This window comes from Cynocephalus volans, chromosome 3 (assembly GCF_027409185.1).
Source record: "Cynocephalus volans isolate mCynVol1 chromosome 3, mCynVol1.pri, whole genome shotgun sequence".
In the NCBI taxonomy this organism is placed as follows: Eukaryota; Metazoa; Chordata; class Mammalia; order Dermoptera; family Cynocephalidae; genus Cynocephalus; species Cynocephalus volans.
This window is the reverse complement of record NC_084462.1, coordinates 174,008,064-174,023,663: the sequence shown is the minus strand read 5'-3', so window position 1 is coordinate 174,023,663 and position 15,600 is coordinate 174,008,064. Positions and strand designations below refer to the sequence as shown.

At 49.7% G+C, this 15,600-nt stretch overlaps 1 protein-coding gene across 1 annotated transcript; it reads right to left on the bottom strand.

Annotated features, from left to right (window-relative positions):
• Positions 1–4,764: 4,764 nt before the first annotated feature.
• SERPINA4 (serpin family A member 4) lies at positions 4,765–10,205 on the bottom strand. The gene is made up of 4 exons (XM_063092179.1): positions 9,593–10,205; positions 6,779–7,052; positions 5,756–5,915; positions 4,765–4,965 (listed from the first exon to the last, which is right to left on the bottom strand). The coding sequence occupies exons 1-4, from the start codon at positions 10,203–10,205 to the stop codon at positions 4,765–4,767; spliced, it is 1,248 nt and encodes a 415-aa protein (XP_062948249.1).
• Positions 10,206–15,600: the final 5,395 nt, after the last annotated feature.

Here is a 15,600-nt window from a genome sequence, read left to right as displayed (position 1 = left end):
GTCTGCAATTTGTCTCCTAATTTCAAGCACCTCCCCCTATATTGGGGAGGTGCCTCTAGCTTCCTGGCTAGCAGCCTGTGACATTCTGATACAATAGGAAATGTATATTAGGTCTCTCCCCTCAGTTCCTGGGACAAAACTCCTAACACCTTTGTAGATAGGGGTACTAGGAGAATGTTTTGTTCTAATATTTGGTCTTTGACTCTGGTTCTTGACCCAGCTCCTAAGACCTTTGTAATTTCTTGAGTGATAGTAATGTCTGAACCCCTAAATCCCTTGGAATTTCCTAGGTGATCACAGCATCTTTTGTTCTAATGCAGTGACTCTTGGTGGGCTCCCGGGTAGCCTCAGGATAGGGACTGGTTATGAGGGGAACCAGCCATGTGATTAGAGGGTTGGAACTTTCAGCCTCACCCCTGACCTCCAGGGAAGGAAGGGAGGCCAAAGGTTGAGCTGCCGATCACTGACAGCCAAGGATGTAATCAATCATGTCTATGTAATGAAGCCTCCAAAAACCCAAAAGGACAGGGTTTGGGAGATTCTAGCTAGCTGAACACACGGACATGCCTGGAGGGCGCCACACCTGGAGAGGGCGAGGAAGCTCTGCACCCCGTACCTTGCCCTGTGCATCCCTTCCATCTGGCATTCATCTGTATCTTTTATAAGTACAATAAACCAGTAAACATAAGTGTTTCCCTGAGTTCTGTGAGCCCTCCTAGCTAATTATTGAAACTGAGGAGGGGGTTGCGGGAGCCTCGATTTACAGCTGGTCGGTCACAAGTGTGGGTGACAGACTACTGCCTGTGATCGGCATCTGAAGTGGGGGCAGTCTTGTGGGACCGAGCCTTTAATGGTGGGGTCTGTGCTAACTCCAGGTAGATAGTGTCAGAATCGAATTGAATTGCATTGAATTGGATGGATTGTAGGACACCCAGTTGGTGTCTACTCAACAACTGGTTGGTGGAGAGAAACCCACACACATTTTGGTGCCCGAAGGTGAAGTGTGTTAAGTGTCAAAGTAGGAAAAACAGTTTGTTTTTTCCTATCTCGTTCATGGCCAATCCCCATGTAACAACTATGTGTTGAATGAAAGAACGAATAACCAAATTTACTCACCCCGCATTTCTCTAACACATCCATTTATCAGAATCATGAAAACTTGTCACCCTCCACTGGATTCTAGGGTCTCCCGGGTGCCAGACCATGTCTTTGCGATTCATGTTGTCCCCCTCTGCCTCCCCATTGCAAAATGCAGACAGGCTGTCTTTTTCCTGCTGGAAGACGACGATGAACTCACAAACACATGGCTCCTCTGAGAGCCGACTGCTGCTCTCACAGAGGTCTGCCTCCCTCGAGACAGAACAAGGGCCACACAAGTAAGAGGCTTCATGGGGGAGCAACAAACAGGAACAGAGGTCCCAGGCACTGCTCTGGAGAGACAAGATCTCCTGCACGGAACCTTTTTATTTTTTTTAATGCTCCAAAGGGCATTTTGACATCTGAAGAGCTGGACTAAATATTTGCCCAATCAATTCCAGGGCTGTGTCAAGGGGTGGCGAAGCAGAACAAATAGCCCAGTGACCTTGCTCACAGCTCAACCCTTTCTAGTCTTTCATTCATTCATTCAACAAACACTGGGTGGGCCTCCACCATACCCAGTTGGCACTGGGGCCAGGTGAGCTAAAGGAACGCAGGGTGAACATGGCCCTGCTTTCAAGATCTCCCATGTAATAGGGGCCAGGGTGGCAGGGACAGAAATCGTTACCAGGCCAACCATGTTTGATGAGAGGATGACAGTCTGCCTCAGGGAGAAGATGAAGTGTTTATGTGCGATATTGGTAGAGTGTAGATTCCTAGGGACGGGACCTGCAGGAGCAAAGGCTTGGAGGTGGGAGGCTATGGGCAGCCTGGGAAAACAGCAAAGCTTTCTGTGAGTGAAATCACTGGATACATGAGAGGGGGCACGGAGGCAGGAGAGGCAGGCAGGGACCAGATCAGGGAGGGTACTGCCTGCAGACAGAGGCCTTTGAACTTTATCTTGTAGGCAATAGGGAGCCATCCATTGTTTTTGAGTAAGGGAGGGATGAGCTTAATCAGGATAAGGAGGTGTCACTCTCCATACTGAATTGAGGGTGACTCTCCCTTTTTCATCACACCAGGGCTTCACTCATTTACACGTCACCCTGGTTACTATGTGTTGCCATAGTAACCCTAAACCTTAGCCTTCTTTCTGGCTTGTCTTCTACTCTAGAGCCCACCTGCCCTTTGCCTCTGTGGGGACAGAGGTGGGAATGAGGCAGACCAGGCCTGACTTTATTTCTTGCTTGGCTGTTGAGAAACAGAACCCAGCTTCCTAGTAGGTACAGGGGGAAATGGATCCATAGCTGAGCTTAGCAGGTTTGCCCTTCAGCCAGTAAAATCAAGGGGTGGAAAGGAGGGTGTGCATTCCTCTGAGTCTTAGAGGGTCCTGAGGGTCCTTGAGCATTTACAGGTCCCTGTAAATGTGATTAGCACCAGAATGTTCTAGCTCAGCAATTGCCTCCTTTGGGAACTTTCCTTTGTCAATATTCTCCTGAGGCTTTCCTGTGTCCAGCTCAGGGCTGTATTTTAGAGACAGGAAGAGAGAGGAACTTCCTTGGCCTTTCCCCTCCCCTCCTCCCTTCTGCAATGGCTTTTTCCACTATAAAAAAAGTAATCTGTCATTGCTCCACATAGTGGTTTCCTGGTTTCCCAGCAATGAGCCTATTCCCTTGGTTACAGTATTATTTGGGCCAGGGACCATGTCACACAATCCCTGGAATTTTTTACCTCTCAAACAATCCTCAATGCTGGAGGTGTCTCTCCAGCCTGCTCTCCCTGGTCACCAGTGAAAATCTGGGCCTGTCACAGTGAGACGTCCTGCTTGCCAGAAGCAAGGGCTGGGCCACCCAGGTCTTGTTTTCGAGCCCATGGTCATGGCCTCCTGGACACTGAGAAAGCCCCTGGAGAGGATGCAGCAAGTGGCCACCATTCCTGAAGCCTAGATGACTCCTTGAGCTGGTCTCAAAATAACAGCCCCCATCTTTCAATCCAGAACAGACTGTGAAGAGAGATTTCTGTCCCAGCTGGATTTACCAAGAGAAGGACAGAGAGCTGAGAGCTAAAGGCTTATCTAGAACCTTCTGGAAGCTCTATTAGAAACTTAAGTAACCAGCTTCATGAGGAGAAAGGCCTACTAAATTTCTCCCATTTTGAAACCTCCCCTCTGCTGGGATCCTGTGTCAATTTTCCTAGTAGTAAAAATGCCAAAATGAGAAGAGTTTTGGGACGCCTGGTGGCAGTTGGATTTGGTAAAGAGAGACCCACAACTCAGAGCCGGTGGTGGTAGATGGCTGCAGGAATAATGGGAATATAATAATACAGCTAATGCTTGCACAGCACTCTTTTAAGACTTCACGTACATATTAACTGTTTCATCTTCACAACAATCCCCCGAGGTAGGTAGTATTATCATCATCCCCATTTTATAGATGGAGATTCTGGAGGCCCAGAGAAGTTAAGTGACTTCTCCAAGACCACACAGCTTTTAAGAAGTGGCAGTGGGATTTGAACTCAGGACTTCTAATGTTGACTATGCCAGCAACCTGGACTGAGGGAGCAAAATGGGCCACTTGGCTGGTGTCCAGAGGGCAAGCAATTCATGCAAAGCATTGTGGGCACTCTTGCCTTGGCCCTCAAGTGGGGGGTCAGCTGGGTCCAGGAAAAGAAAGGGGTCCCTCCTGGGTGGACTGGATGCAGCTCCATGCTAGAGCCGAGCCTGTCGCCGAACCACTGGCCATCGAGAAAACTCTCTGGTCCTGCCCAGAGAAATGCATTTGCCAAAAATTACTGAGGTTTGGGGTGAAGAAAGCCAGGGCCTACCAGCCTACCTCTTCTTATGGGAGCGGGAGGGCTTTATTCTCAGACTCTGGGTGGACCCTCCTCAGAGAATTCACCCCATATTTTCAAAGGGTGGAAGCTGGACCACCTGGGCCAGCCCATGTTACCCAGGGGAAACTGAGGCCCAAGAGGGGCAGGGATTTGCTCGAACACCCACGGCACATCAGCAGCAGGGTTGGGAGGGGACTGGGCTCCTGGGTCCAGCCTCGCACTTCTGCACTTCACCCCTTGACCACGGAGAGGTGCTGGCCACATCTCCAAGGCCACGTGGGGGTGGCGCCTCACAGAGCCTTCTTTACCAGGTGTCTGTCAAGGTTGCCTTGGGCAGTGCCCTCCCCTGCCCAGGCCTGCTGAACCCCAGTTCTGGAACAAAGCACTATCCCTGACTGGGAACAGCTGGCTGCCCATACCACGTCCCCTTTCTGCACAAACCTTGACAACCCACTGGATCCTGTAGTTCCTCGTGCCCTGTGTCTGAGACCAGGCATCCAGGCAAACACAGGGCAAATCCCAGAGGGACAGGAAAAGGATGCGTTTATTGAGCATCTACCTGTGGGCAATCTACTGGCCCAGTCTCTTCTCACCTGGGAGGGAGGGCTCCCACTTTCCAGCAGCAGAAACTTGTGCAAAACGGGTAGATGGTCTGCCCAGGGTTGCACAGCCCCAGGGAGTGGGGCGTCCAGTCCGTGCCCCTCTTGGCCCCACCCCAACCCTCCCTCTTGCCAGAGCTTTCTGCCCCAGGGCTCTTCATCTCCCTCGTCCCCACTCTGAACACGGAGCTGCTCGTGCCCAGCCCTCCCCGGTCCCATCCCCTTGCCTGTAATGAACAAGCCAGCCCTGGGAGGGCTATGGTTTCGTGGGGTTGACAACCTTGCCCAGAAAGAGGACACTCTGGGTACTGGTGGAAAAGATCACCATGAGGAAGGGCCGGTCGAACCAGAGCACTCTCTGAGTTTTCTGGGCAGAGAACAGCTTGAAGGAGGAGCCGGTGGCCGCTGCAGCCTCGGTGCCGACCTCATCCACGTCCAGGGTGGCCTTGTGGAAACTCTGGGAGAGAAATGACAGGCATTGTCTCCGAGACAACATGAGTGGGGTTCTGAACACGCCTGGGAGGACCAGAAACTGCTGGTGATCTACACTGCACTCCACAGCTCACAGAGCCCCTTCCTGGGGACACCACAGCCAGGGCTCCCGCACCGGGTGGGTGGTTGAGCAGAGACCTCCTACTTCGGTAGCTGTCATGAACTGAGCACTAACTCTGTGCCCCTGCTCTGCACGAGTCCTCTTATTTCATCTTCATAGCCATCCTATGAGGTCAGTAGTATTACATCCATTTTACAGATGAGGAAAATAAATTCAGAGATGAGGTAACCCCCAGTGCCATACGAGGCAGACCTGAAATCAAACTCTTAAACCTAAGACTCTACCCTCAGCACACTTTTGCTTTTCTTAGCTGAAGTCCTGGGTCTCATTCTACTGGCTGAGAAGTCTCCTTGGCACACACGCACCCAACCCAGCCTCGCCTGGCTCCTTCTTCTGCTCCTGTCATTGCATTTATCCCCCTCGGTTGCCATGATCTGTGAAGACGCTGCCTCCCTGACTTGACTGGGGAGCTCTCTGAGGGCAGGGACAGGGCCCACACTGTGTCTCCAGCACCGAGCACCGTGCCCAGCCCACAGCAGGCTGGCTCCTGGATGCTGATGCCTGCAGACAAGTGAACAAACTCAGGCCCTGAAACTCCACATGGTGGCAGGGACAGTGCCCCGCACCAGCAGCTCACAAGGGGTAGAGATCCCCCGCCGAGGTGTCTAGGAGTGGATGACTGGCAATGACTTACTTTGGATGCCTTCAGGTTCAGCTGTCCGGAGATGCCAGAGAAGTTAGCTCGTGCGGAGAACAGGTCTGTGAAGCCCAGCTCAGGCAAAATCTGGTCTAGTGCGTAGGAGCCAGAAATGGAGAACTTGGGGAAGTGCAGCTCCACCTTCCTGTAGAAATTCCTGAGAGGGACACGGTTAGAACATGAGATTAGTGAATGTCATATCCTGGCAAGGCAAGGTCTCTGGGGTGACACCCTCTGCCTGGCTCCACTCCATTCGAGTTCTGGTGCCACAAACACTTGGGCTGGTGCTGCCCCTCACATGAGCTCTCACGGTGGCTGAAAGCCAGGCTCCTTTGCCCCCAGGGCCTGCTGTCTGTGCAGCCTCCTGCCCGTGGGAGCTCCCCTTCAGCAAAGATTGCTCTCTGTGTGGGTGCAGATGCCCAGGGAGAGAGCTGCAAGTCTCCCTATGTGGTATTTTGCCTTTGCCTGTGTTGAGTCACCATGGGTTTCACTGATGTGAACCAGTTGATTTCTTTGGGTTGAGTTCCCTCCCCACAACAGTTGTGTGAGTTTTCCATCCACATGTGACCTCGGGCTGGGGTCTTTTTTAAATATGTGGTTGGAGACTTTCCACTCACAGCCCCAGGCAATAGGAAGCTTTCATGCTACTTCTTCGTGTGGGTGGGTGGGGTTTGCTTGAACCATCTATGCCAGTGCAGCCAGCCGTCCTGGCCAGAGGTCCACCTGTTCATTGCACAGGTTGACCCTCAGAGAGGTGAAGTCACTTGACCCACGTCTTTTGCAGCAGAAGAGCCACGTCTAGAACCCAGGACTTTTAACTACTAGTATGGCTCTCCTTTCGCTGATGATGGCAAAGTCGAATTTTAAATATAGTAGGAGAACCCATGTAAAGTCTTGGAGCAAGCGAGAATTCTTTCATAATCTGGCGATCGTTCCCTGTTTTGGGACACTGGCTTTCATTAGAAGGGTACATTTGAAGAGTAGTTCTGCAGACTCAGCACATTGCAGCACACTGATTACCTCTTCTGAAGCAAGTTGTTCCATCTTAGTAGCATCTCTGGAGTCAAAACCTCCTCCACCTGCCTCATCCTGCCTCGGTCAGGAAGAATGAACAACGCCGTGGCGTCTCCTTTGTAATCCATCCGCAGCACCGAGCAGGGCAGGTATCTGTCGTGGAGATACCAGTGGTGATGGTCATCTTGCAGCATCATGGGCACCTTGACTGTTGTGCTCTCGTCAACGTAGAAGTTGTGGGGAGTGGTCATACTGTGAAAGAAGGGTTTCTCCCACAGAGCTGCAGGGAAGATGGACAGAAGGTACAGGGCATCTGCAGGCCGTGAAGACGATTCCCCAGCCAGAGAAGGCCACCTGGCATTCCGAGCTATGGTAGCAGTCACTGCAGACCCTGCCTGACTGTCCCATCAGGGTGTACAATTTAGATCTTTCAAAGCTGACCTGCCTGGTGAGAGCACTTAGGGCTCATTTAGATTTTAAAATGGGACGTAGCTCAGGGTGTTCATTTGCTGATGTGTGAATAGGATTGATAGAGTAAGGAGGAGCCCAGTGATGCTGGGAAGAGGGGCTGATTGTTGGGTCGGCATCCTTGAGGAGGAGAGTGTGAGCAGAGGGGTCGGCCTTCGACAAGAGGTGGGTCACTTCCACCACTGTAAGTGGAGAGGGTTTGAGCTCATGGGTCCAGATGCAGAGGTGAGTAGAGTTGGAGGTAAGATGAGATTTCCTGTTTGGCTGACCCTGTTTTCTCAATGAAGTGTGAGGCAAGATTACTACGTGAAGGTGAGGAGTGGGGAGGGGGCTGAGAAGGAAGAAGCTGCTCATAGCTGTTTGGGAGCGTGCAGATGTGTCAATGGGTTGCTGGGCACTGTGGAGAGGCCGGGGAGGGCCACACTCACAAATACCGGGTGAGGCCATCAGCCCAGTTGGGTCTTTTTCACCAATCTCTATTCAGCTGCTGGGTACAGACATAGACTAGTTAGAGCATCAAGTATAAGCAGATTTGCAGCTTTGCCAGGTAAGTGTGACAGAGGGAGAGAGGGACAAGTGAGTTGAGAGGGGTTGCAAAGAAGCAGTCACGATGATGGCCACGGGATCTGTGCTGTGGGGAGGGAAGTGAGGTCAGGGGTCATGTATGTGAGGGGTGGTACGTGGGGTTAATGGATTGAGGTCCCCAGGCTGGGAGCGTCAGTCCAGATAAAAAAGTGGGATCTGGGATTCCAATCAATGTGTTTCTGATTGTAAAGTCCCTACTACTGTTTTTCTTCCTTTCTCAGCTATTTCAAAATAAATAGTTTTTTTAAAAAAATTTAATGGTGCATGAAAATTCCACATGTAAAATACATACATACACACATAGAATCATAACCACACGATGACTAATTTGCCTAGATTCTTTGTCTGGGAATGTTTCTGGGAATGTATCACAAACTCCTGATAACAAGAACTATCACAAATGACTGCAGAAGTCACAACCTTGCACAAAGGCCATCACAACCTTACACAAAAAAAATACTTCTGCAAGGACATCTGCCCAGTAACTGCCTGTGCAACCTCGGACTAGCATCACCCTTGTTATTATCTTATAGCCAAGGATAATTATCTCAAAACAACAGTGTAATCCTTCTCATTTTTCCTTTAAAGACCTTTGTCTTTCTTTACCTCTGAATACGTACATATGGCACACATACTGCCATTGCAGTGCCCCTTCTAGAATAAATTTCATTTTCTTTTAGAGAATTTCTGTCTGTTATGTGGTTTGACTCCCCTTAGCTTTGACTGGCTTCTCTGCTTCTCTGATGGAACCTGATTGATGCACACTGTACATGTGTCCCCACGCTGTGATAGCAACTGTGTTAACCTATACTTGTGTGACCTGAAGACCAGAGGAAAAGACGCTAAAATGTTAACACTGGTTGACTAATGTTAACATTTGTTTGCCACATTGTCCCTAATCCAATGGTGGGGGATTGGATTTCCAGCCATGATTGGATTAGGGACAGTTACTATTGTCTCTTTTATACTTTTATGTATTTTTAAAGGTCTTCAAAATGAGCATTGCTACCACAGAGTAATTACAGTTGCTATTTATTGAGTATACGAGGTACTTCAAAAACTTCATGGAAATATTTGTTTTATCTTTTAATTCTATTTTTCCATGAACTTTTTGAAGTACCCTTACATGGAATGGTCAGGAGTTGGAAAATAAAACAATGTTTGTAGAGATGGTAAATATTTTAGGCTTTGCAGATCATTCAGTCTCTGCAGCAATTGCTCAATCTATTGTTGTAGCGTGAAATCAGCTGCAGACAGTACACAAATGAATGGGCATGGCTGTGTGCCAATAAAACTTTATTTACAAAAACAGGTGGCCAACCAGACTTGGCCCAGAGGCTGTAGTTTGTCCATCTCTTCAAGCCCTCTTTTAAGGAGTATATAAATACGCTAGATTATTTGATACTCAAAGCAAACCTCTGAAGCAGAGAGTCATTCTAATTCCTGCTTCAAGCAGAGCTGACCTGTTTAGACTGTAATGGCTGAGCTCAGATATACATCCAGCAGTTCAACTCATGATCACTAACTATAATGTATTTCATACATTCCTTTTATTAAGGAAATAAAGGAGAAAATATGTCTAAAGATAGGAAGGGATAAAAACCTCAATACTGCATAATCTTAAACATATGACAATTTAACATTACTTCTTCTGAGAGTGGCTCAACCCTGTCAGACCCAGCCTCTCCACTGACTTCTTTTGATGTTTAATCAGCCAACAACTTAGGGTTGGGAGGATTTAGGATCCACCAATGACTTGACTCTTACCTTTGAAGTAAATGTAATTCACCAGCACCATTGTGATATCCGTGCTGAGCTCACTGACCAAATCCACAATCTTCCCTCGAGTTTCCTTCTTGACATGGTCATTGATTAGCTGGGTTGTGCCCACAGTGTTGCAGAAGTTGGTTTGGAAGAGTTTGGTCTCATAAAATGCTTCAGTGTCATTAAGGAATTTACCAAGGAGTGGCAGGTCGTGGCTCAGGAACAGGGCACTGCCCACGTGCGTTTCCAGCTCTTGGCTAGGGAGGTTGAGAGTGTGCAGGAGGTGCTGGAAGCCCCGGTGGATGTCAGACTCAGACAGCTCGGTAAGGTTGAAGCCCAGGCCCTCGAAGATCTGGGTCCGGCTGTGCGAGCAGGCCCCCAGCGAGAGCATGGCGAAGGCAGCGGAGATACTCAGAGGTGAGAAAAAGATGTTCTTCCTGGGGCTTTCAGAAGCGACTGCATGGTAGAAGCGGAAGGCAAAGTCGGCATTGCCCGGGGTGATCTTGAGGCTGGAGGAGCTCTTGTCTGTCCCTGGAACCTGCTCTAGGTGCAGCTGGCTGTGAGAAAGGGCCAGTAGTCCAGCCAGAAGGAGGATCAGGCAGTAATCAAGGTGCATTGTCGGTGCTCTCAGGTCTATAGGAGGAAAGAGAGTGGTCAGGGAGTTCCCCCAGCAGAATCCCCAACCCTGCTGAGAAGATGAGCAGCAGGCCAGAACCCAGGGGCAGTGATACCCACAGCCCCTGCAGCCCAGCTTGCGGAAAGCAAGTGAATGCCCAGTGCCCTCCAGAGTGTGGTGACAACAGCACTGCTTGATGGTGGATCTTTAGATTTACAAAAAGCACTCCTGTGTCCACTATCTCATTTCATTCTCCATCTCTGTGAGCTCTGCGTGGCACTAAACTCCATTCTCATTTGAGAATGGGGGAAATGGAGGCACCAAAGGTTATATACCGAAGTCACCCAACTAGCAAATATCTAAGTTAGAACCCAGCTCTCCAGAGAGCCGGCTTCCTCCACCCTACTCTTCCATATGAGTTCATTTCATTAGCCCGTGACATTGCACGGAGAGGATGACTACCAAGTGGTTTCAGCATCTGCTCCACAAACATCCACAGCATGCTGTACAATTTACAAACCATGTACATGCCATTTCACGAGACCTTCCAACTCAGGTAGAGGTCAGTAGAACTGGTCTTCCTATTACCAACCCCTACAGCTGGGGACACTGATGTTCCATAAATGATTTGTCCAAAGTTGCAGGGATGAGATTGATCCCCTTTTCATAATGAACTTCACCTGCCCAAGACAGGATGCTCGATTTTCTCCACCAAATCTACCCTGCCCCATCAAATGGCCCTGCCTTTATCTGATTCTCAGGCCAAGAACCTAGTTGCCAGCCCTGATGTCTTTCTGGCCTTCCATCCAACCCTACCCCAGTTAACCTACCAGCCCACCATGCCCGTTCTTCCTTCAACCTCTCAGCCCCTGCACTGTGCCGCGATCCTCATTCAAGTCTCCACTATCTTTCACTCAGACCAGGGCTCAGAGAACTTCTTCCGTAAAGGGCCAGATAGTAACATCTGTGGCTTCACAGGCCATTCAGTCTCTGTTGTCACTACTCAGCTCTGCTGTGGCAGCAGGGAAGCAGCTGCAGGCCAGACCTGCACACATGGGGTGGCTGTAATCCAGTAAAACTTTATTTATGGACACTAACATGTGAATTTCAAATAATGTTCACATGTCACAAAATATTGCTCTTCTATTGATTTTTTCCAACATTTATACATTTCATATTTACAATTTATATTTACCATTTGTATTTCATATTTATAGGTTTTATGTTTATATTTTACCTCTTGCATTTTTATCTCACAGGCAGTGGGTCAGCTTTGACCCACAAGCCGTGGTTAGCTGACCCCTGACCTAGAATACCCCAGTAGCTTCCTAACTGGTCTTTCTACTCTCCGTTTTCCACTCAGCAGCTGCAGGGATCATTTAAAAACGTACGTGGGGCAACTTCACTCAACTACTCAATACCCCTCCCCCAACCTGGCTTCTACCAACCTATAACAACCCCCTCACTGCACCCCAACACTGATGGGCTTCTTTACAGTGAGGTTATGCAGAATTCCCCTCTGGCATGAGCTCTCCAAAGGCACCTGGATTGGGAGCTGGAAGACCTAGGTCCCCAGCTCGATGCTGCATGGCCGTGGGGAGGCTCTCCTGGGTCTGGGCACAGTTTACCCACCACTGCAGCAAGGAGGCTTTCTAGCCTTAGCACTTCTCATCTCTAGGGAGGGTGACCAATTGTCCCAGTTTGCCCGTGACTTTCCTGGTTTTAGCACTGAAAGTCCTGTGTCCCAGGAGAACTCTCAGTCTTGGGTGACTGGTCACCCTCCCACTAGAGTCCCCATTGTCTCCATTGCATCAGAGGGTTACTCACAGCACAGTCAGTCCTGGAGTGGCCCCCTGGGTGGCTGTCTGAGGTCTAGAGATGACTTATCAAGCCCGGAAGGATTAGAAAAACAAGGCCCTCTCTGCACTCCCTACTGCTTCCCTATCGGGTAATTATTAATGAACAGACCCGTGGGTACTGCATAGAGTGTCAACATAGAAATCTCGAGAGTGTCAACATAGAAATCTCGACGCAAGTTGGCTTGCCTCCTCCCAAGAGAACACCCCCCCTTCCCTACCAGGGAACCCCAAGAGACTTCTCTTAATGTATGTGTAGTATGTGGAGGTTTGTCTGGCACTTGATTCTCCTTGAGACCCTGGGGAACCCCTGGGTGGGTGTGGTCCCCACTCGGCTCCTCATTTGCTGTGTAACCTCCAGCTTATCCACTCCCCTCTGGGATTCAGTTGCCTATCTCTCACTGCAAAATACGGGGTTGGACCAGAGGCAGCAAACTCCAGTGCCTTCGCAAACCAAGTAAGGAAGCTGCCAGGGTGACACGGCAAGGAATGGTAGGGATGTGGAACTGAATGAAGACAGCTCCCTGCAGGCCAGACAAGACCCATCTGTGTGCTAGACCCTGCCCAGGGCCTCCAGTGTGTAATCCTGGACTGTGTGATTTCTGAGGATAGAACCCGCTGGGATCTCACATGTTGGGCCTCAAGGACAGTGCAGCCTGGGGCAATGGTGGCATGGGGCAGGATCAGACCCCTCCATGGGCCAGAAATCCAACTTGCATGTTTTCTCTTTAACTGTGGAGCTTCAACTTGTTCTCTCTCCAGTAATCAGTGAGCCTCTGCAGCCTTGGACTCTTCCAGGACAGCCATTTCTCAAGCCATTTGGGGAAGGACCACAGGGAGCAATGTGGCCCTGCATGTCCTGAATGAGCTGACCTTGATCATTCAGGCTTAACCCAGCAGACTTTTCTGAATGTGTTTCCAGGTCCTTGGGGGCCTTAACTTAGATGGAATACACACCATTGAGTGGCAAGACAGGGCTGGGATCCTTGAGCCTGGTAGAGAACAGAGTGATAGAGCATAGTCCTGGACCCAGCTGGCCTGGGGTCCAAAATGTGTCAACACCAGGATGAGAGGAAGATTGACGTGTCAGGCGGAGTGAGAGCTGCTATCTCATTTAATTCTCTCCCTTTCTCTCTCTCATACACACACTAAGAGTACTATTCTTATCCCATTTTACACATGAGAAAACTAAAGCCCAGAGAGGTTGTGAGCTCAGATTCCAGAGTCAGGATTTGCATCCTGGGCTGTCAGACTGAAGTCCATGTTTTTCCCTAGCACCTGCTGCTTCTCTACCTGGACAAAACTTTCATTCCCCTAGAGCTGCAGCTCCAGTTTTGTTCTAGTGCTAGGGCAGGATGTGGCACACAGCATGTGCTCCAGCAGTATTTACTGAGCAAATGAACGAATGAATGAAAGACGGTGGTTGATTTGGGGGCTCATGAATGTGAAAATAAACTATTCCTTGCCTAATAGTCTATGGTTCAGGGTTTTGCTTCCTTAGTCTGGCTTCTGCAGTGATTAAGGGCTGATGCAACAGATTCCAGGCATCACCGGATGCTTGGCTATGGCTGAAGGAAGGGACAGCTTGTTCCCGCTGTGAGCACACAGAGACTGCCCTTTGGTTCCTGGCACCTGCCCCTGTGATGCTCTGGACAGAAGTTGGGCTTTGGAGTCGGACAGGCACTGCTGCCACTGAGCTGTGTGACTTTGTGTAAGTCACTCCACCTCTCTGAATTTCAGTTTCTTTATCTGTCAAATTAGGAGCAATAATCACTAACTGGAAAGGCTGATGTGAGGGGCAGCGGGTGGCATCCTTGAATGCATTGAGCGTGCCCGGGTTGAATTCTGACTCTACCCCTGGTTGAATTATTTACTCTGCCTTGGTGGCCTCATCTGTACACTATGGGTCATAATTGTTCCTAAATCTCAGGGTTGTCACATGGAGTCAGTAAGTTGACATCCCTAAAGTGCTTAGAATAGCATCTGGCACTAGTACGTGCAGTACAAGTGTGAGTTATTCCGTTTTATTATTCAGACAGTTTGTACACTATTCATTTATCCCCAAATGTGCAAATACAGCCGAAGCAGTGTTTTTAAACTTCTTTGAGTTGTGGTCCTGATAGAGCATCTCAAGAAAAGTTTTGGATTCTCCCTGAAATATGCACATATACGTGCAGCATCTTACAACTTAGGGAGATTCTTGAATCCCTTGAAGTCCACACAGTCCCTGGCTGCTAGCGAAGTTGTTTTCTCCCACAGAGAGCAGGCCCATGTAATAGAGGGGTAGTGAAGATTCTAAACCTTTAATGGGAGCCACTGGTTTTGATTGTGGAGGAGAAGGAGGGGTCAATGGCCACAGGTACAGGTGGCAGGCAGGGCTCAGCCACTAGCTCCAAGTTCTGTCCCACCCAGCGGTCTGGCTGCTGCTTGTCCTGAGGTCTCTGGGGGGCTTAAGGATTGTTAAAACCTTGCATGTTACACCCGGAGTGCGAGGTTTCTCATTTACCATCTGTGAGGTCCCAGAGGACAATGATGCATGCCACAGACATATCTGTGCCTCCATATCAGAACAGGACTGGCCTGGAGAAGGTGATTAGTAAAAGTCAGTAAATGAGTGAATGAGTGAAGAGATACCAGAGGCTCTGCTCAAAGGCCGGGCTGTGCTGTGCACCTGAAAACAGCAATCATTTCAACAAGGACTGGTTTAAGTGAGAGGGGATAAGCTATCTGACCAAGAAGGCCAGGGCAGGGCCGAGCCTGTGGCGCACTCGGTAGAGTGCTGCGCTGGGAGTGCAGCGACGCTCCCGCCGCGGGTTCGGATCCTATATAGGAATGACCAGTGCACTCACTGGCTGAGTGCCGGTCACGAAAAAACGACAAAAAAAAAAAAAAAAAAAAAAAAAAAGAAGGCCAGGGCAGAAGTGGGAAGCAGGAACTTGACAGTTTATCTTTGCCCCTAGGAAATGCTGCAGTGCCAGGTGGAGCTGCTGCGGTGGCAGGATTGAGGTCCCAGCAGGAGCTGCTTTTCCCAGTGTCTGAGCAGCTGCCTGAACTATGCTGTAGACGTGAACCCCACTCTCCTGGGAGCCTCCTCAGCTATGTTGCAGCTTGAAGCCCAGCCCAGTCCTTTCTCAATGCTGTCTTGGCCTCCAGTACCAGCACAGGGCTCCACTTAAGCTGCCTTCGAGACTTCCAGTCAAGATGGTAGAATAGACGGTCCCCAACATCACTCTCTCCCACAAATCAACCAATTTACAACTATAAAAATGTAACATCAGCCAAGCTGGGGCTCCTGGAGCTCAGGGGAAGAGGAGGAGAGACCTACGGAGTTCATGAAGGTGTGAGAAACCACGATGAGAAAGAAAAAAATGCTCTGAGAGTTTTGGGCTGCTGCCGCTTTATGGCTGGAGCTGCTGAGCACATGGAGCAGGAGCCAGCAGAAGCCACAGCTGAGCCCCTCAGATGGAGTTCATTGGAGGTGGCAGGGGAGAAGAGGGCCTTGGTGGCCCCCAGGACAGCATGACCACTAATAAATTTCC

Excerpts from the sequence above, each read along its gene's own strand:
- SERPINA4 (XM_063092179.1), bottom strand. The coding sequence starts at position 10,205 with ATGCACCTTGATTACTGCCTGATCCTCCTTCTGGCTGGACTACTGGCC. Across the intron at positions 7,053-9,592 it reads GAATTACATTTACTTCAAAG|CTCTGTGGGAGAAACCCTTC; the intron begins GTAAGAGTCAAG and ends TCTTCCCTGCAG. Across the intron at positions 4,966-5,755 it reads TGAACCTGAAGGCATCCAAA|AGTTTCCACAAGGCCACCCT; the intron begins GTAAGTCATTGC and ends TTTCTCTCCCAG.